The 20,468-nt window shown below is 44.9% G+C and overlaps 1 protein-coding gene across 1 annotated transcript; it reads left to right on the top strand.

Moving 5' to 3' along the window:
* The first annotated feature begins 204 nt into the window (after nt 1–204).
* On the top strand, nt 205–9,679 carry VASH1 (vasohibin 1). The gene is made up of 8 exons (XM_010079195.1): nt 205–251; nt 2,472–2,598; nt 4,909–4,997; nt 5,899–5,955; nt 7,029–7,103; nt 8,144–8,525; nt 8,913–9,025; nt 9,607–9,679. The coding sequence occupies exons 1-8, from the start codon at nt 205–207 to the stop codon at nt 9,677–9,679; spliced, it is 963 nt and encodes a 320-aa protein (XP_010077497.1).
* Nucleotides 9,680–20,468: the final 10,789 nt, after the last annotated feature.

Raw genomic sequence — 20,468 nt, 5'->3', positions numbered from 1 at the left:
AGGGGCTCTTGGCAGGAGGCAAAGCCACGCAGTAACTCGGGGTGCGGGAGGGTGTGTGCGGAGCTCTGCCCTGCCCTGGCGCGCCAGCAGCACCCTCTTCTTCTGAGGCCTTGCTGGAAAACAGACTTCAGATGGCTAGTGTGCTAGCCCCCTGGGAGGGAGACGGATTGCCCTGAAGAGGAAGACTGGGTAAATAATGAAAAGATGAGGAAAGTTAGATTTCGAAGAGTCCGGATACTTGAGGTGGGAGGGTAAGTGAGACAGGCAGAGGTGAGTCTCTGAACCAGAAGAAATTAGATTTGGGTACAATCTCCCACACCAAAAGGCATTCTTGCACAGGACGGTGTCTGTCAGAAAAGGCACTCTTGATACCGAAGTTTTAAGAGGAGTTAGCAAATCCTTGCAGAGCTTGTTGCTGGTGTAGGGTTAGATGTGATTTACAAGCCTGTTCCTGGCCTCGCTGCAGAGCTCTCTGTGAAAAGAGGAACCGGTGATCGTTTCACTAAACCTTGTGCCATACTGAAACATTTGCATGTGAATTCTTGTGATTGTTGCTATTTGTGTATTTTTCTCCTCGTCTGGGAGAAAAATCTCCCCCTTTTCATTGGCATTCTGTGAACAAAAGACACTGCAAACATTTGGTGAGTTACTCCATTGGTGGGTTATGAGAGTATTCCCATCTGCTAGAAGAGGAAATTCAGATACAAAAAGATGAAGATTTTTCTGCTCAGGCTTTTTTTAGCAAGGACTTACCTCCTTGGGAAGGTAACCTGAAGTATGCAAGAACATACTATTATATAGCGCACAGGCAATCCATACTGCTTCCACAAGGAACTCTGGAGAAGCATGTGATATAACATCCTTTATGCAGTGAAGAGTTACAGGCATGTGTGGCAGCAACCAGAACAAATTTTGAATCCTGATTACAGTCTCTGTTCTAACCCTACTAGACTTTTCCTTCCTTTTCAGATTTCCTTCCTCTCCTCTGACTTTGTCCTGAGCCCGGGTGAAGGCTGAAAACACGTTTCAGATCAATCAGAACATGCACTACTTAATTTCCTGACCAAAAGGGCTGCTTTGGTCAGGAGAGGTGAGGGAAGTGGAAGAAGGCAGTTCCCCAAAAAGAGTCCAGTGCATGAGGGGAGGGAAATACAGTGTTCAGTCTCTGGTTTTGGTCTTAATGTGAGGTACTTCCACTGTTCTCACTTTATAGTCCTGGTGCCAGAAGGTTACAGTTGGGGATCACAAGCAGCATGAGTTCCTCTATCAATAATAACATGTGAAATTTGGCTATCCACTCTTTTTGGCATCTGCTAGCACCCCTCAGAACCAGATCTACAAACTCTATTTGGCGCTCCACAATCTGGGATCCCATTCCCAAGCTCACCAGGCATACAGCTGAGACGATGCTGGGATGCAAGAAGCAGCAAGGATGGATGGGCTCTGTTTCCCTAGCTCCTTTTCCCCTCTAACGATGTGTTTTTATCTTTGAGGGCTGCTTATATCACCATGTGTCTATGCCATCAAGTTTCTTTGAATAGCTGATGCAACAGATGAGAATTAGGGCAATGAGTGTACTCTGCAGGGCTAGCTCCTTTGAAAAGCCAGGTATTGTCCATGTGCTGCGGGGTGAACAGGCTTTTTGAGGTGCTGAGAACTGGACAGTGGTTTGCCTACTCCCCAGTTTCTGGCTTTGAACTCTAGCCAGCATTGGGTGTTGGGGTAAATAACTCTCAAAAGAGTTGTCCATAAACTAAACTTAGTACTGTAAAATGATGACTGCAGGAGGCTGTGATCAGACTTTATAAATATGTTCACAGGTCAGCTGCAGGAGCTGTGTCTTTCAGTGGGGTGTAAGAGCTCAGAGATCTCCTCTGTTCTCCATTTCCTTCCTGTAGATTTGGGGTGTCCATCGAGGAGCTGTGCTGCAGTGGCAGGACATAGCTGATGGGCCATGCGTGGCTAGGCTTGAGAGTGCCAGCCTCTTCTAGGTTGTTTCCTTTCTAGCAACAGGGTGAGGTATTGCTTTGCTTGGAGCTGCTGGGACCATCAAATGGGTGCACACTGGAAATACGAAGTGATGTGTGCACACTGGAAATACGAAGTGATGTGTGCTTGCCTCATTAAGAAATTATGGATTTTAAGTGAGGTGGTTATGAGGTCAAAGACAGGAAGAGTTGCATCTAATGGGTTCATATAGAGACAGAGAGGGGAAAACATCCAGTTTCTTTAACAGCTGGGATTGGTATTGCTCCCACGTTCCTTGCAGAAGGGAGTTCAGGGAGGTACTTGGCTACATAGAAGAACCATAAAAGAAACTGTTGCTAAACTAGGCTGGCCAAAAAAGCACCTTTGTGCTAGGGACAGAGGTGGAGCTTTGTGCCTTTCCGATCTGCCTTGCCTCATGTACAGCATGGCCCACATAATACATAAAATCTCTGTTGTTTGCCGGATCCCCTTTCTAAAAGCAGAGTCCCAATCCCAGCATACAGCCAGCCTGCTGGGGTGCGTGAATCTAGAAGTGGGGTGGTGCAACCCCTCCACACAAGTGATGAGGGACCAAGGACATGTTCAAACAGTCTGCTAAGCCTTGCAGAGGTATGTGCTCTGGGAAATCTGGGCTCTCTTCGTAGCCCTCTCTCCAGCTTTCAGAATAACTAAAGGAAAAGCAAAATAGATCTGATTTTTCTCTTTTTTCTGTTACAAATAAATTCTGCTTTCTGAAGGATTGTGAAGATTGGCTAATATTTATAGCCCTTCTGAGATGTGCAGTGGACAATGCTGGGAAGAACAAAGTGTTAGGGTCCCCATCCTGTCAGTGTGGGATTGAGGGATGGAGACCTTATTCCTCTCCTTGTGCTTCTATTGCCCCATTAAAATGCTATAGACCTGATGCAAAAGAAACTGTAGTCCTGTCTGGGCTGCAGGCCCAGATCTGAGAGAGAGAGAGAGCACACTGTACTTTCATCAGTTTAATTACTTGAGGTGCAGGAGGCTCTTCTGCATTAACTATTTTTTCCATTACGCTGTCTCAGTGTTGCACAGTCCTTTGAGGGAAAGGGGATCGGGGGTCTGTACTAGTAAAGGGAGGAGTAACTACCCCAAATTATTAGTCTGTGCTGTCAACGCGCACTTAAGTCTGTCTCCAATGAAAAAACATGAAAGTCTCCATGCTGAAGAAATGAAACAAAGTTAAATAGTTGGCCTGTTCTGGTTGTTACTTCTTTCATTGTTTCTGTCTGGAAATGATTTCCTGTGACTCAGTGTGTCAGCTCACAGCATCCAAACTGATTCAGTTCGTGCCATTCCAGAGGCAGCTCCATCCCTGTGCCACTCTTTGGAGCCTTCCCTGCTCCTGCTGCAGCTGAACAGATCCAGTCACACATCTGCTCCTGCCATTCTTGTGCTGCCTCTTGCAAGTGAGCCAGCCAGTGCCACGGAAATGAGGTACTGGAGACAGCCACTGGCACCACCAAGAGGTACTAGGAAAATGGGTACCAATGGTCAAATGGTGCTACTTAGTTTAAAAAAAAAAAAAAATCAAAACATGGGAGAGAAAATGGATAGAGACTGAGTTTAGCTCAGTGTTTACTTGCTGATGGTGTTTGGAGCTAGACTGAAAAACACTTACAGTTTCCAGAGGCAGCGACAGCCCATGTCTCGTGGCTAAGCAGTCTCTGGACCCTGTGCTGTGCGGGCACAAGCAGTGTGTGACCACGTGGCAAACCAGGACAGGGAACTGATCTGACTGAAAACTACCCATGCTGGCTGTCTCAGCTTTCAGCTGGTTTGGGTGCCTGACCCGGTTCACCAGTCACTTGTTCCAGCCTAGGGCACAAGAAAGAGGTATGGAAACGAATGGCCACAGAAATTCATGTGGAGGGCGATGACTGGCTAAGCAGCGCTGCTGGCTACAAAACCATGGCCAGCAGAGGCAGTTGTGCACATGAGAGTGGAAGGCCCAAGGGAAGATCTGGTTCTGACTCACTCTTTCTTAGCTGGGGATAGCCCAGCTCTGGGGGAAGTCTGAGGAGGAACTGAAATGCTAAAAACCAAACTGCTGTGACAAATTGCAGTCTGGTGTCAGACATGTGTGTACAAGGCATGAGCTATCCTTCAGAGGGAAGATGCTGGGCTGTTTCTCCAAGCCTGTCAGTCACACCAAATTTGTGACTTCTCCATTATACTTGTCCTGCGGACAGGACCCTTCTCTTTCCTTAGACATATTTTCTCAGCTGCTGACAAGGCTGCAGTTATCCCCTGTAGAGCAAATGGTGAGGAAAATCCGACTGGACCATAATGCCAAGGCCTCAGAATGGGATAGCAGTCTGAATGGTGAACTTCCAAAGTCATTCTGACTACGTAACTCAAAACAACAAACACTGCAAGGGTGGGGGGGACCCATGGTGCTGTCAAGCCTGTGTCCTAATCACTGCCAACTTGCCTGAGATGCCAGGAGGCAGTGAGGGACTTCCATACCCTTGCTTACAGGATTGTTCCATGCTCCCGTGGCTTTGGGGAAACTGTTTTTGCCTCTTTCTCTCCTTATTTTTGTTTTGTGCCTTCCAGTTGGCATACTCAAATGAGGCCAAGCTCCTTCAGGTGATGGCTTTCCTGTCTTGCATCTTGCCTTGTCAGTTAATTTTATCTAATTCTTCTAATGTAACATTGCCTAAATGAAGGACTCTTTCACATAGTTTCTCTTGCAGGCCTGTGGTGGTGCTTTATTCTGAATCCCTTCCCAGCTATCAATGTGGGAACAGAGGAATGTTCCTGATGTGGTCACTTCAGGCAGCAAAGAGGGGCTGGTTTCAGAGGAACATGCTTCCTGTAGCTATGTGCCATTGAGTTCAGCAAGAAGCTGGAGAGGTTTGTAAGCAGTGATTTATATTCTGCTCCCCATTTCAGATTCCCATACCAAGTGTGCCTGCGTTCCAGCCGTCCACCCCCATCCCTGAGCGCTTGGAAGCTGTCCAGCGCTACATCAGGGAGCTTCAGTATCCTTTACTGTTACCTCAGTCACTGGTATGATAACCCAGGAAGAGGGGGAGAGACGACTGTCTCTCCCTGTGCAGAACAGAAAAGCCCATTCTGCTGTAGCTGGACAGGAACTGAAACTTGCTCCCTGAAAGCAGGAACCTGAACTTGGGATTATGGTTTGTTTTGCTGCTCTGTTCCTTCTGATCTTGTTCACTCCATGTAACAAATGGGTGTGTTGTCAAGGGCCTTTCCCTATTACCCACCCTTCTAGGTTAGTGCTCTCTCCTTTTGTGCTTCTGTGGTATTCTGCCCCTTTATATGCAGAGCTGCCTGTGTGACTGTGTCCTGGGAATGAGATTTCTCCATCCCTGTTGTGCTGGACAGCAGGTATGTGCCACGCAAGCACAGTCTAATCTCACTGATGAGATACAAAGCTAGCTCTGGCTTCAACCCTAAAACAAGGTAAGAAGGCAGACCTTGTGGCACCTCTCACCCATCTAAGGTGCTTGTGCTCTGCACTGGGACCCAGTCAGTCTTAGAATAAGGTACCATGAATGTTTCAACGCTCCATGCGTTCTGTGCAGACCAGAGCAGGCAGAGATCTATCAAACTTTGTTCTGCCCTGGTAACCAGAAAGCTGAGCAGAGCATGTGCTGTCAGCATGGACCTTTGGGAAATGGAGTGGAAACCTGTCTATGGGGAGGAGAAAGAAGAATTGACAAGAAGGAAATACAGGGGAGTAAGGAGGGACTATAAATGGGAGAAATGCAGCAGACGCAGGTGGGGACTTCTTTGCATTGCTGTTATATTTGTGGGATCGTGATTTTGCTGTGAGAATAGTAACATGAAAGTTCTTCAGGCAGGTTTTTTTCAAACTTTACTTTCCAAGCTGCCAAGCCCTTAACTTCTTGCCTCCAGGTACAATCACACTGGGACACAATTCTTTGAGATTAAGAAGAGCAGACCTCTGACTGGGTAAGTGCTGTCAACCCCTACAGCATTTAATCCTTGCTTTAAGATTTTGGGGCCTTGCTTTACCCACTGCTTTTTCTTCCATCCCCTGGACAAGGCCTAGGTGGCACTCAGGGCTTTCAGTACTGTAGTTCCATCCTACTTGAGGTGACTTTATTGTCTGTTGCCTGGGATATGGCTGGGCAGGGCTCTGTCTGGCCTTTCTCGAGGACACAAGTAGTTTTTGTTGTCATCAATCAGTAAATCCAGTAAATAATGTTAATGTATTTCAAGGATATGCAGATTCTGCCTGTTTCTAATTGGAATATATGAACTGATGGATTCTGAAACTAGGTCCTGCCCTAAACAAGCTTCCTAAAAGCCAAGGATCTTTACAGGTCTAACTTCATAGCTCCTGTGAGTGCCTTGGCAGAATCTAGGCTCACTAAGCTTTCGGTGTCTCATACTTTGAAGGAGAAGGGGGATTATTGTAACTGTGGATTTTTGGAAGATCTGTGCACCGCAAGTTCCTGGAGATAAGCACCTGATGTTCATTGACTCTCTTGGCCAGCATATTGAGAGTCTCCCAAGACCAGCTTCTTACTATTGGTCAAGTCCATAGCCTTACGTGACCCCCAATGTCTTGTGTCGTAATCAGTGCAATGTCCCCACTACATTGAACGGAGAGCAGGGTTGATGCCAGCAAAGAGGGTTTCACTGTCCTTGAGCCTTGTGAGGCAAACATTGCTGGCTCTTGGTCCTTTGAGGCTTCTGCTTGTGGTCACATTGGTGTCCATCCAGAACTCACTGAGCCAAGTGCTGTGGTCTCCCTGAGAACAGAAGTTGGCCTAGTAGGCAGCTTTGCTGTAACTCACTGAAGGGAGTTCCTTGTAAGCAGTGACAGCATGTGGTAGAGACCTGGTTTGGATTTAATATCTTCCTAAAGAAGATAATTTCTTCTGTTCCCTGTCCTCAGCAGGCCACCTTCTCTCCTGGAAACCTGCCTTGCATATATAATACAGAAGGGCTGACCTGGCTGTACTTGCATAGCACAAGCCCTCTAACTGTCCTCATCTTTCCCTTGTCCCATTCTGTAGGCTGATGGACCTGGCCAAAGAAATGACCAAAGAGGCCCTGCCAATAAAATGCCTGGAAGCTGTGATCCTGGGAATGTATCCTTTCCTCTTGGAATTGTGCATGTCTGCCCATCCTTGTGTTTTCTCCTCTGTTCTCTTATGATGTTTTGAGGCTGCAGATAATATTGTCACCAAGCCCCACATCACTCTGTTTTCCATCCCCAGTTCTCCCCAAAATCCCCACCAATAAAATCCAAATCCAAGCAATTCTCTGAAATATCAGAACTAGCTCTTCGGAGTTGCTCCTCCTTCCCCAGTAAGGGTGGTGCTGCTCTGGGCAATTGTACAAGTGAGTAAAAATAAAAATGAAGGATCTAAGGAAGGGCAAAAATATTAGCTAGAGTTAGGTCAGGAAGTTCTTTGTGGATAACACTGTTCCCTTACCACACTGTTGCCTGCATGTGTTCTACATTAAAATAAGTTAGAGATCCTCCCCAAATTCTAACTATAGTGTACATCACTTTACTATTATGTCTAACATTACCTGCTAGCTTAGGCAATACCTTTATTTAAATTCTAGACATATGTTCTCTTTAAGTACACAGCTTTCCTAGCTATCTTCCAGGCTTAGTCTATGTCACTTAGGCTATAGATTTCTGATGCACAATGGCAAAGCCACCTGGAGGGGCAGAGATAGCAAGCAAATGTTTCAGAAGGTTAGTCCGATGAGCATTTTGTCCTCAAGGTTCCTCGGTTTGCGTGTGAAATAGCAGCTAGTAAAACAGATTAAAACAAACTGAGGAATAACGCTCAAGCATTACAGTTTGGGAGCTACGGAATACAGCACCCTTGAGGTGAGAGCATTGCAACTTCAGCATCACAAAACTGCCTCAAAATTAAGTTCCTTTTGTTGACTGTCTTGTTGAAGAGGCCAAGTCTGGTTTCCCCATGACCCAGATGAAAGTAGGGCAGCTTGCAATGAGCTGGACTCCTGATCCGGAGAACAAATCCTGCCTATCTGATGCCTGAATCAGTGGTGAGTCTGCTGAGCAGGCTGGGAGGATTTGGAACAAGAAGGAAGTGTCTTGTGTAGAAATGGTATCACTGGTTGTTTCCTGAATAGTGGCTGCTACCAGTTACCTCACCAACAACATGACCACGCTGGACCGTTTCCCCATCAGCTTCAAAACCCACTTCTCAGGGAACTACTTCCGACACATTGTGCTGGGGGTGAATTTTGGAGGCCGCTATGGGGCACTGGGAATCAGTCGACGCGAGGAGCTCATGTACAAAGCACCGGTCTTCCGCACACTGAGCGAACTCATCTTTGACTTCGAGGAGGCATATCGCCGTTGCTGGCACACTCTCAAAAAGGTGAAGCTGGGCCACTGTGTGTCCCATGACCCACACAGCGTGGAGCAGATTGAGTGGAAGCACTCCATCCTGGATCTAGACAAGCTAACCCGGGAAGACTTCCGCAAAGAGCTAGAGAGACATGCCCGCGATATGAGGCTGAAGGTGAGTAGCAAGGATGGAGAAGTAGTTGACTGCTGCATCCACTGTCTGGCCTTGCCCATGGTGGCCTGGGGGAATGAAGTGGCAGGAGGCTCTCCTATGTGGTGGTGGAGCAGAGGGTGAATTGGAAGCTGGGGGCACTTTTCTTTTGTGTACAGGCTGGTCCCCTGATGGATGCTTGTGCAGTACTGCAGCTGCGATTAGCTTGGGCTGTATACAGCCCTTGGAGCCATAGCAGTCACTGTAGCTTGTTTTTTCTGGCTTTTGCTTATTTTTTGCACTTGCCTTGACTCTTTTTCTATTATTCCCATATAATTAATCATCGTTAGGCTTTGTGTCTTCTGGTTACTACTAGTACTGGTTTTCTGCTCATGTTCTTACTTCTGGCAGATTGGCAAAGGAACTGGGCCACCATCTCCGACCAAGGACAGAAAGAAAGATGTCTCCTCCCCACAAAGAGGTCAGGCCAGCCCCCATCGGCGCAACAGCCGCGGGGACCGACGGTGAGCAGGGCTGCTGGGCAGGAGACCTACCTAAAGCATCTCTGTTTTACTCACAGACTCCACTTGGCTCTCTGGTTTTGGATCCTTCTGATGGTTCTTTATAACAGGGGAGATTTCTCTGACTTGTAGTAGCATTCTTCCCTAGTCTGTGCCTTTGTGAGTTTATCATTGTATGGGGAGACAGATGGGGTTTTTTTGTTTTGTCAGGGAAGAGGAAGGCAGCTCAAATAGACAGTGATCTTGGTAGCTGACATTTAACCTTACGCTGGGGTCTGATCTCTGGCATCTCACAGACCTGTACCTGAAGAGATTCAAAAAATTACACTGCTGTCAGTGAGATTGTTCTCCTGAAACTGATCTGGGGTACCAGAGTGGACTTCTTACTCTTCCTAACCTGCATTTTCTTCTGTGGAGATTGTTGGGAGAGCTACTGGAGGTTGCAGAATAATCCTGCCCCCAATAGTGTAGGATAAGTCTGAAGCTTTCCTGTACCTTTTTCCCATGCTGCCACCTCTATGTGCAGCACCTCCTGAATGAAAAAAAAAAAGTTTCTGAATAGTTCTTACCCTCTTTGCTTGCAGGCCATCTGGTGAGAAGAAGCCGGCTGATTCCAAAGCCATGCCAGACCTCAATGGGTACCAGATCCGGGTGTGAAGAGAGCTGTGCCTTGTGTGGCTGGCTCCAGAGACTTCTTGCTGGCCACAACTGGGACCTGGATCCACCTGTAATTGTTCTGAAAAAGGGGACAAGGGAGTGGGAGTGGAACCGGCTGCTGGTCTTCCCAGGTACTTCATAGTGGGCCAATCTCTGAGCTGGATCCCATGGGTCCCAGAGGATTCACCTGCCTGTTTCTGGGAGAGGTGTCCGTCTTAATTCACTGAAACAAGTATTTAAAAAAAAAATTAAAAAGAACTGTACGTTGGTGGGAGTTTGCTGCAGGAAGAATATGAAGTGAGTGGGGTCTGCAGACTTGCTATCCATTTTTTTGTTTTGACAGCAAGTAGATGAAGCATTTTGTTGACAGTACTTCTTCCTGTCTCCACGGAAGTCTTCAAACCATGCAAGGCCGGCAGGGCTGAGGAAGAAGTGATGCTGGAATGGGATGTCCCCTGTATCTTGTGCAAAAGCTCTTGGCTTCATCATTATGAACAGTTTCTTTAGCACTGCTCTTATGAGAGACAGGGCTGAATTTGCTCAGCCTGATTTATTGATCATGCAAGGGCCTCTCATCTGGAAAAAGCGCATTTTGGTGTGTTTAGTCCTGCCTGTTTCAAAGCATTTCATTGTCTCTGAGGGGGTAGACAGTCGATGATGATCCTCTTTATCCACTGATGATGCTGGTGAGCTGTTGCTGTAAGTCCTTTTGTGGTTCAGTGGGTCAGGGTATGCTCATGCCATTGCCATATGAAAATGGGCACAGAGACCTCAATCATCCCAGTAGTGGAGGCAGGGACAGGCAGGGGCTCGTGAGAAGCCTGAATTTTGAGTTGTCTCTTTATCAGCCTTCTCTCTATTAACTTCTAGTGACTGCTACTGTGAAAGCCTGTGGAAAGCACTTCAGTCACTGAGGTATGATTTTTAAGAGTAAATAGTTAAAGGATTTAATGATGTGAACAGGTTGTACAAGCCTTCTTCCTTCCCACAAGGGTCTTGCTCCTTCCTCACTGCATTGTTAGTGCTAGAGTTACACCTGCTGCTGGGAAGACCTGCTCGAGGAGAGTGCAGCTGCTTTACTGAAAGCTCAGCCTGGAACCTCCTGAAAGTAGTTCCGCGTCCCAGTCCCAGAGCTGCACTTGTGTTCTTGCTCTTGGACAGCTGCAGTATTTAACAGCACCACTTATGCCAGCTTTCCCCAAAGGGCTGGGACAGGCCTTTCTACCCACTTACAGCCTTGATTCTTCCTACACTTCTTTTCCGGGGAGTGTCGTACTACTGATTAAGCAGTGTAATGCTTGTCAGAAACCTGGAGTGTTGTCAGACCTCTCTTTTAGGCCTAGGGCCTGGAAACTGTGGGGTTGTCAGAAGCATGGCCTTGAAGTGATCTGGATACATGGATCCAGGAGATGCAAAAATTGAGCTTTAGAGTGAGAGTATTCTTGAGAGAAACTGAGTCTTGTTTTATCACAGCACTGACAAGGAGCTAAACTTTCTGAAATACTACGTATTTAATTTTGTTAGAACTGAGCTTATTCTTCTTTCCTGTGAACTTGTTAGAAACACGATGGAGCTTAGCTCTACCAGGCTTTTTGTTGCAGTATTGCTGAGCCACACCCTCATATAAGCAGGGCTATTTTGGTGGCAGAGAATGGATTCTTATCCCCAAAGAAATCAGCTCTTGTGTCAAGTTAAAGCAGTGTTAATCTTCAAAGCACCACCCACAAGCGATTTAACTCAGGCCTTACAGGTTCCTAATTGTACATCCTTAACTGTGATGTAACTTGCAGGGCGCTATATCCATACCAGTGCAGTCTGTCCTTCCAAGCTCTCTTTGCAGTCTATACTTTTCTGCTATGCTGTGTGACCAGGAGGACAATCCATAGGAAGGTGGCAGATCCAAATAAGGCTAATCCAGAAGAGGATGCCGGTTTCCACAGTGCAACACCTGTCCCTCCGTGCACTCCAGCTACATATTTGAAATTAGACAGCAGTAGCAAGCCACGCACCCATTTGAATGTGTCCTCTCGTCAATTTTGTGTGGCTGTAATTTAACATTAGTGTCTGGTTGCTAACTGATGCTATGTTGTAAAGGTACTACCACTGTTACCTGTAAATAATGTGTCCCCTAACAGCCACAAACTGCCTTTGCATAATGTATGCTATGCAGCGGACTGAAAGTTCAAGTGCCACTGTGAATCTTACGATAAATACAAGCAGCAGTCAGCAAGGGAGACTTAATGTCAGCTTTTGTTAAAGGGGATAAAATCCAGCAAAAAATTATAAAAGCCATTTAGATAAAACTAGGATGCATCCTCACCATGACTTTGGGCAGTTGGTTGGTTAGTTAATTCAGAGTAACTGGAAAACTCTTGAGAATAATTAGTAGCTTCATACAGAGCACATTCAATAGCTGGACAGACTTGAGCCTTTTTAGATGGAGAGGGGAAGTGTGTTGGGAGGAAGATTTCAAAACAGATGAGGTAAGTGAGGGGTCAGCTGCAAGCTAATGATGCTTTCTTGAGAGCAGGGCAAAAGGGCTTTAAACAAAATGCTTTGATTGACCTGGTAATTAAGTGCTTTCCTGCAGGATGTAACTGGGGCCAGTAGCTTAGAAAACCAAAGGAAGTAGATGTTTAAGGAATGAATGACAGGTAGAGTTCAAGATCTCTTAATCCTCAGCAGTAGCCAGACAAGAATACCCTCTTTCAAGATTTAGTTGCACAATTATGTACATTAGGAGGCATTTAATTCTTCTTATGTATCTAATGTTGACAACTTCCCAAAATTGACCCAGGAGCAGACATGAACCCTCTACTAGGCTTACTATTTCAAGCCTTCTACTATGTTTCTCTATGTGGTAAAATTCCTGCCCCTTACTGTTTGTGTATCTCCAGTTTAGCAGATGGTGCAAGAAACTGGAAAATGACCAAACAATTCTCCCCTTCTTGTTCCCCATACCTTTGTAACAAGATGAATCACTTCAATGCAAAGTTTACCCTCCTTGCTAACAAACAAGACAGCACCCCCCAGTGAGAGAGAGGATTAGTCTTGTGCTGTAAGAAACCTGAGGGTACAATGAAAGATGAACTTTGGCACTTCTTTCCTCCCTCATCCACCTGCTCTGGCTTCTGTCTGCCTGCCTTTAACCATAAGGAAGAATGGCTAGAGATGAGTCTTTTTCAATTCTGCAGTCTTCAGAGCTACAGAGAATGAATGAAAATAAGGAACGAGACTGTAACTCATACTCCTTAGTGCCTGCAGAACAAAAAAGATGGATCTTGAGGAGTCCTATTAATTATTTAATGTTAAATATTAATATGATTGCTCATGTAGCTCTGGCATGTAAATGTCACTGTTCACTAGGTCTCACCTGACTTCTGTTCTGCAGTACACGGCCTTCTGAACTCTGTGGAAGGGAACTGCATCTATACACTAGGAATGGATAGACACTGCATATGTTGAATGTGAAGTCTAGGTGAGTTTTGAAAGACTTGAACAAATGCTGACCTACTACTAGCAAAACTATTTTAAATGTAATGCAAACCTTGAAATATGAGCTCCTCTTTATACTTTTATGTAGACAAGTCCCTTGATACCTGGCCAACTGCAATTTTTTTAATGGATTAATAGATTAGTGAGCAAAACTTTCTGCTACAGTGTCACTCTGATACAAACTTTGCACACTGTAGAGTGGGGTTGGGTGGCCATCAGTCTGTGACACACTAGCTTTTTTTTTTAACTCTGATATGATAAGCTAAATGGGAACTTAAGGTATGTTAGCAAGTGTTTTAGCTGGGAGTGGAGTGGTTTTTTCAGTTGACTATATTACCTGTGTGCCACTGTATGGGTCAGTACATAGTATGCTCAGGTCTACCAGAATAAATTACTCCAGAACTGTGGCTGAAACATAGTTTATGTCCATGCAGTAGCTGTGTTGCTGTTATCAGATCTGGTTAACACAAAAAATTTTGGTTTTAAGTATTTCAGATGAAAGCCTTAAGCAGGTGCCTGCCCCTTAAGGCTGACATATGGTGTTGTATAGACCGAAATGACTGTCCTTAGAATTGGAGAGTTTAAGAAACCATAATGAACAGAAGAATGCTCCTGTTGCCAAAGGGCAAGAGTCTGGATTAGATGGGCTTGACCTTGCCCCAGTGGCTCTAGATAATCATTTCAGATGGTTGCTTTAGCCACTTACTCCTTCTAAGTGACATATTTCAAGTGGTCCCAATGATCAGGCACTAGATATAAGCAGGAGGTGCCCTGTGTCCCATGCGTACTGTCTGTGCACGTCTGGCTGAAATAACACTGTATATTCCAGTGGTCTTGCACTGTTGTCCTGTCAACATTAAGACCTGCATTACGGATTTAAAACAACCTAAGAAAGCAACTGCTATTCTGGCTTGGCATTTGCTCTGCCAGAGCAAGGTGGAAGTGGTCCCTCTACAGCCAAGCTAACTCCTTAGGGAATTTAATATTGTCTGTTTTCTGAGCAGGTGTTTACTTGTATCACAACCATTCTCCTTCAGTGGTGCCCTGGCCCTGTCTGCTCAAGAGCAACTCAGCTTAGGCCCAGAAGGCCTAATCTCCCGTAATCTCTGCAGAGCAGAGTTTCCCTCCAGTCAGGGTTGAGATGGTGCTAGTGGGACCAGAGTGGTCCTCTTCCCTGCACATCAGTATTCTACTCTAGCACTGATAGGGTGCTCCAAAACCATTTATATGTTTATCACTGGTACAGCTCAGAACTAAGAAATGGAAGGTTTCTTTCTTTAAGAACAATATCACGTGTGTCTTTTTGTAATTAATCAGTGTGGTTCTGTGTTCTTATGTAGCCACCACAGAACTGGTATTTAGATTTAGTTCTTACTGCACTTCCCATAGCCCTTATGTTGATACTTCTTCCTGCTTCCTTTGACACTTAGACAATAAAATTCCCTCTGTACTGCTCTCAGCTTGTGCAGAGAAAACAAGATGTCTGTATTGTCTTTCTTTCTCATTTAAACTTTCCCATTGCCAATCATCTGAGAAGTCAAAGGCACAGCCTTGAGTGATGGTTTCAGATAGATTATGTATAGATGCCCTGTACTTGCAACACTGTGGACATGGAAAGAACCCTCATTCTCCTTCAGTCATCTGAACAGGTGAGTATGTCTGTACACAGAGGCAGCTGCCAGAGAGTAAAGAATTATGTATGTGACTGTGTAGCAAAGGCTAAAACTCAACATTTTTCCTCTTGAACTGCCATCAGTCACAGGCTGGATTAAAAAAAAAAAAAAAGTCACTGGATGTAGCAACAGAAATTTCAGTCCTGGAACAATAGTGTAAGGGTTAACACCAGCCTCTGCTTGCACTGCTCTACTCTTCAACATATGATCCAGTCTTCCTTCCTGGCCTGAAAAGCAACTCTGCTTTAAGGTCTGCAGTTTAGTGGCCTTCCAGACTAATGACCTCACCAGGACTTCTCAAGACAAATGCTGGGTTAATAAAGGACAGTCAGCTGCAAGATTCAGTGCATTTCCCCAGCAAGGGGGATCCAACTTTATTCAGGCTATCATCTTTCAGGCATAACATACCCCTTCCCTCTAGGGAAATGAGTAATAGCTGGGACCAGGGCCAGGATGTGGGCAAGCCTACAGCATGTAGAGGAAAGGAATAAACATCCCCTAACCTGTTACTCCAAAGAGAATAGCACATGCAATAGTCCCTCTTAGCTAAGTTAATTATATGAACAACTTCTGCCCTGTCAGGAAGTAATTGCACAGTACCTAGTAGATGATATGAAGACACAAAAGAAGAAGTAGCCACTTCATGAGCCTGCATGGCCTGTGCTCAAGCCCAGGAGTTGACAATAGACTTCAGCAACAGTCAAAGGCTTCTTGCTCCCCTATTAAATACGTAAAGATTAATAATATTAGCAAAAGGACTAAAATGCTGTGACTTCTATAAACCTCTACTTCAGAGGCTTGCTTGAAAATACCCTCTGCCCCATGTCTTACAGATTTTGCTAAAAATCAGGTTACTCCTAAACCACCTACCAATGTATATATAGGTCAGGGTGACTGCTAGACAATGGAGTGAGAAAGGCAAAACAGTGACTTGGCCACAGCTGAGATGAGGACTAACTTTCTGCTCTTTCTTAGATCAGGCTTTCCCCCTGATACTGATAGTTCCTGCACTTATACGTTTTTAAGTCAGTTAGATATTACACTACTTAGACCTCAATGAAAAACCTTTCTTGTGGAAAGGATACACAACTTGGCAAAAAAAGTAATTTAAAAAAATTAGGAAAAAGAAACCCAGTCAGCTACTACACTGAGAAGCCCTAGCCTGCAAAACTTAAGGCTCTCACATGCCTAAAAGCATATAGAAATCCACTCATGAGAGACTGAGACTGAGCCTTAAAAGCACCATTCATGCAGAGACTGCAGGATTATGGAAAGCAAAGGCATACGATATGCTGTGGACAGCAGGCCATTACAAACTTCAGTTAACTCAGCTGAGCTGGCTTTCCAAACAGTGACTGCCATCTGTCTCCAGCCTCACTTAGGGAAAGGAAGGGAGGAGAGGAATAGCTTTAGAATAATTGCTGCATTCATCTATCCCCAGTTCAGGAGCAGCTCCTGAAAGTGGACAATAACTGAACAAACATAAGACTGCTGTAGGCTTTCCATACAGAAAGAAAAGACTAAAAAACTAAATAACATTGCCAAGGCCTGAAGTAAAAGTCTTTTTTTTGTGTGTGTGCATAAAAGGGAAGACTGGATGGAACAAATGCATCTCTTGTTTTAGCACATGCCAGCATCTCATTTAGTCCTTCTCCCATTTGCCACCTCAGCACCTTGAAAGCTGCTGTGTTTGTCTAACAAAAGTTAGGAAAAATTTTCCAGCTCTACTATACAGCATTCCTATTTCCTTAGAGCACAAGAATGTGCAGTCTAGTTTTGAAATAAAAGAAATAAATTTTAAAATAAATAAAAAGAAAAAGAACTTCAAGACTGGAATGACATTTTCAGTGGATGCTGGAGGATAACTTCCCTTGACCAGAGAAGACAAACTTGTACAGCTGACAAAAGGAAGGAGCTTGAGGCATGTCAGCTGTTAAGTCAGTCATCTTGGTTGTCATTATACCAGGTAAGTTCTCTACAGAAACTCAGTATCATGCTTTGAAACACAATGCAGCACATTCAATGGCAGTGATCATGCAGCTTGCACATTTCTGTGACAGCACTACAGAAAGCACTACAGGCCGGGCAGCTACAGCCTGGTAAGGAGCAGGGCACAGCCAGCAATTCAATTAACTTGTGTAATGGGAAGCCCACTGAAAGGAGATGGTGTCTCAGTAAGGGTTGTGTACCTCTCCTTTAGATGAGCCACAAAATGCTTCATCTGCGCTTGGATGAACCATGGGGATGTCTGCAAATTCCTAACAATACATCCAATAAAAGTTCATTAGTGAGGTGGCAAAATTGCACTGTAGAAACACCCTGCTTTGCAGACTGTTTGTCAACACCACTCTCAAGCATCATTAGGAACAGGACACATACCTTGATCTGCTCTGGAAAGAGATTCTCTCTCTCTGAGATGCTAAACTGTTCTTAGAGCCTCTGAGAGACTCTGCAGAGCAGAGGAACTAAGGTCAAGTACATTTCAGAGTTCCCCCGTGCTTCACAAAGCAGGTGGCATGCAGGGCACCAATGATAAATCTTGAACTTTTTGTTTTGTTTTATATAACAAGAGTTATTCCCATCTAAGTGTAGGTTTCAGAGCTCCCATCCTCACTTAATTCTTCAGGGGTGAGGGAACCCACTACCTTATGGCTTGACACTATTTAAATGTTGAGTTTGTAAAAAGACTTAGCCCTGAAGAATTCCACCCATAGCTTTTAAATGAAGAAATACAGCTGCAAAAAAAACCCGAACCATCAGTAATTCAGAAGGATAACTGCGTATGGCAGTCATGGGAAAACAGCTGCTGGAGAGATACCTTGTAAGGAAAAGGCATGGAGAAAGAAGGCCTCAAGCAGCAGCCAAGTTTCATTTATTGAGAAATGGAAAGAAACTAGAGCAATTATATTGTTTACCACTCCTCCCATCCCATGTAATTGGGAAAACTGATTATAAAGGGCATCCTCCTGAAGTAATGAACTTAAAACTCAGAGAATGAAGGAAGTCCAACTTCTATCTAAATAACATAACTAAATACAGCCTAGCAGCTGTGGTGCAATCTAAGCTGTTGTCTAGCAAAGATACTTTGTCAAATATGTGTTTGCCTCTACAGCTGCATGGTCCTGCAGCTTAGGAGACTGATAACAGGGTATGTACACACACTGCTAGTGATCTCTGGCATCCCTTCCCCTAAGTACCAGTCTCCCTGAGCTCTACATCACTACTAAGATGATCCTACCTCTATGATACCTTCCCTTTCTGAGTTTGCTGTTCCACTTTCATAACAATTTACAGATCCCTCTGTAATTCATCAGAAAGCTGTGCTAATGACAATTAGTGAGGTACTTAGGTCAGAAACAGTGTTAAGAGCTACATCTAGAAACTTAGTTCTGCTTCCCACCAAGAGTGACTCCCTACCACAGCCTTTTATATCACCATGTGCTATTCTAAAAGCATCACAGAACACATTATTTTCTCCCTACAGCTATATACTAGTTGATGTTTTAGTGGAAGGGACTCCTTCCACCCACCCCACCTCCAAACTTCTCCTACAGTCCCTCACAGGCAGAGGCATTCACAGGTCTCCAGATCCACTTGATGTTAACTCCAAATTGCTCAGAACATAGGTTTCTTCTTTCCTGAAACAGGTCAGCTCTGCAGGGGTCTATACCAGAGCTTCACCGACAGTGGTCAAAACCACCACCGCAATCAACTTTTCAACAGTGCCTTTGTGTGTCTGTATGCAGTCACTAGCAATGATCCTGCATTTCTGAAACAGTTTCACCTACGAATGCCCAAGGAAGCATGTGTCAGCCAGGCCTTCGTCCCTCTGAGAGCTTTCTAACTTTCAGAAAGAAGAATCAGAGGATTTGCAGGCATTGTCCTAGAATTTCTCAGCACATGACTCTGGATCCAGTGTTCAATAACTTAACCATTCCAAGTTCACACCATACTATTTCATGTGTCAAAAAAGAAAGCATTAGCTTGACCTGAGGAACATTAGATTTCCCAACAAAATATAGCTGGAACCTTAAAACATCCCTGAGAGATGCCTTCATGCAAGTTACCCACAAGAAAAGTCAAGTCTTTGGTTTAAATAAAATGGAAGAAGCACTTGTGATGTTGAAGCACAGCTCCCATGCCTCAGTTACATCACAGGATTGGCAGCGTGCTTCAGCTTGTGCAGGGGCAACCAGTTCATCTGATGGCGTACTGTGCACACCTTGTGCGTCTCAACAGGTGAGGCAAGAGGGCTGCTTTCATGCAAACACACACACCCCTAATCAACTGACCATCAGATTTAGACAGCAATTAAAGCTGAAGCAGATAGCCAAAGCTCCAAGTGTCAACACTGTGTGTCACAGTGTTTTTTGTTTTGCTTTTGGTTGGTTGTTTTCAAACCTTTACTATCTTCCAAGTTTCCTATTACAATGTTAACACCTGGTGAGAGGTATCTACAACCAGGCTACTTTTTGGCAACCTTTTTTCAAGCCTGGCAGAAAATAAAGCTCTCAGTTCACCAATTTCCCTTTTCTCCTCTCCCTTTCACAAATACAACCAATTACAAAATCAGAATAAGAGTACTTGCAGAAATTAGTGCAACTGTCAGACAAACGCAGCCATAGAAACACACAGCTCTGCATCCCTCCCCATGTACACACACCAGAGTCACGCCAGAACCACTACATGTGAAACTAAGGGCAAACAAAGCTCCAAACTTATTCACCCCCAGATTGCTGTTCACTACACAGTCTCCTACATGTTATCCCAACTGGAGTACCAAAAGCCATCCGCACATCACCAGGCAAATACCACACCATCTAGCAGGGGCAAGAAAGGAATATGCAGTCCTTACACAATCATATGGGCACAGAACACAATCCCCACGTGCACCACTTGTTTCTGTACAGTTTACAGAAGTGAGCTGTAAGAGATCAGCAGTACTTGCTTTCTTTGGGAGGAGAAGGGTTCCCGAATGCAAACCATTTTGTAAGACGAACCCAACACCAAACAAACCACCTCTGGGATCTGGGGATGTGCTAGGACACAACAGCTAGGCACACCTCTTCCCTCTCCTCAACCCTCATTTCTACTGTCTTGTGTAGCTTATTTGTCCCTCCTCTTTCACACCCTAGCCAGCAAAGCCTTGTTGAGCAGGTCCTCAGAGGGTTCAGCTGCCAGGAGCATAAGGTGCTGCAGTTACTTTGTGTTTTTTTCTTAGATTAGAAAAAATTTATTGTTCAATGAAGAAAGTAACATTTAAAATACAAAAGCCATCCAATATAACCCAGGAAGAGAGAACAATATTTCAAGTCTCCTCATAACTTCCCACAAAAACCTCAGGCGGGACCGAGTTTCCCTGCCTCATTTGTGAACAGAAGATCGATAATGTTTCTACCAATATTGCTCTCATCTCTCAAGGGAAAACTGAGCACCAAATGTTAGGCTGAAGTGGAGAATCTGCCCTAGGAATAGGTACAGTTCTACTGTTTCTGTACTGGCCAAGACACTGCTGACAAAACTACACTGATAGGATACCAAAGCTACACTGGGATCCAAGCCACTGACAATCTGGCTCCAAGTTACACAGCCCTCCCCTGCCTCCCAATGCCTGTCAAGAG

This window comes from Pterocles gutturalis, unplaced genomic scaffold (genome assembly GCF_000699245.1).
Source record: "Pterocles gutturalis isolate BGI_N339 unplaced genomic scaffold, ASM69924v1 scaffold41508, whole genome shotgun sequence".
In the NCBI taxonomy this organism is placed as follows: domain Eukaryota; kingdom Metazoa; phylum Chordata; class Aves; order Pterocliformes; family Pteroclidae; genus Pterocles; species Pterocles gutturalis.
Note: the sequence above shows the minus strand (reverse complement) of the source record. Positions and strands in the feature narration are given on the sequence as shown.

Coding starts and splice junctions, on each gene's coding strand:
- VASH1 (XM_010079195.1), top strand. CDS start 205: ATGAGGAAAGTTAGATTTCGAAGAGTCCGGATACTTGAGGTGGGAGG. Junction 4,998..5,898: donor CGCTACATCAGGGAGCTTCA/GTATCCTTTACT, acceptor TCTTGCCTCCAG/GTACAATCACACTGGGACAC. Junction 5,956..7,028: donor AAGAGCAGACCTCTGACTGG/GTAAGTGCTGTC, acceptor CCCATTCTGTAG/GCTGATGGACCTGGCCAAAG.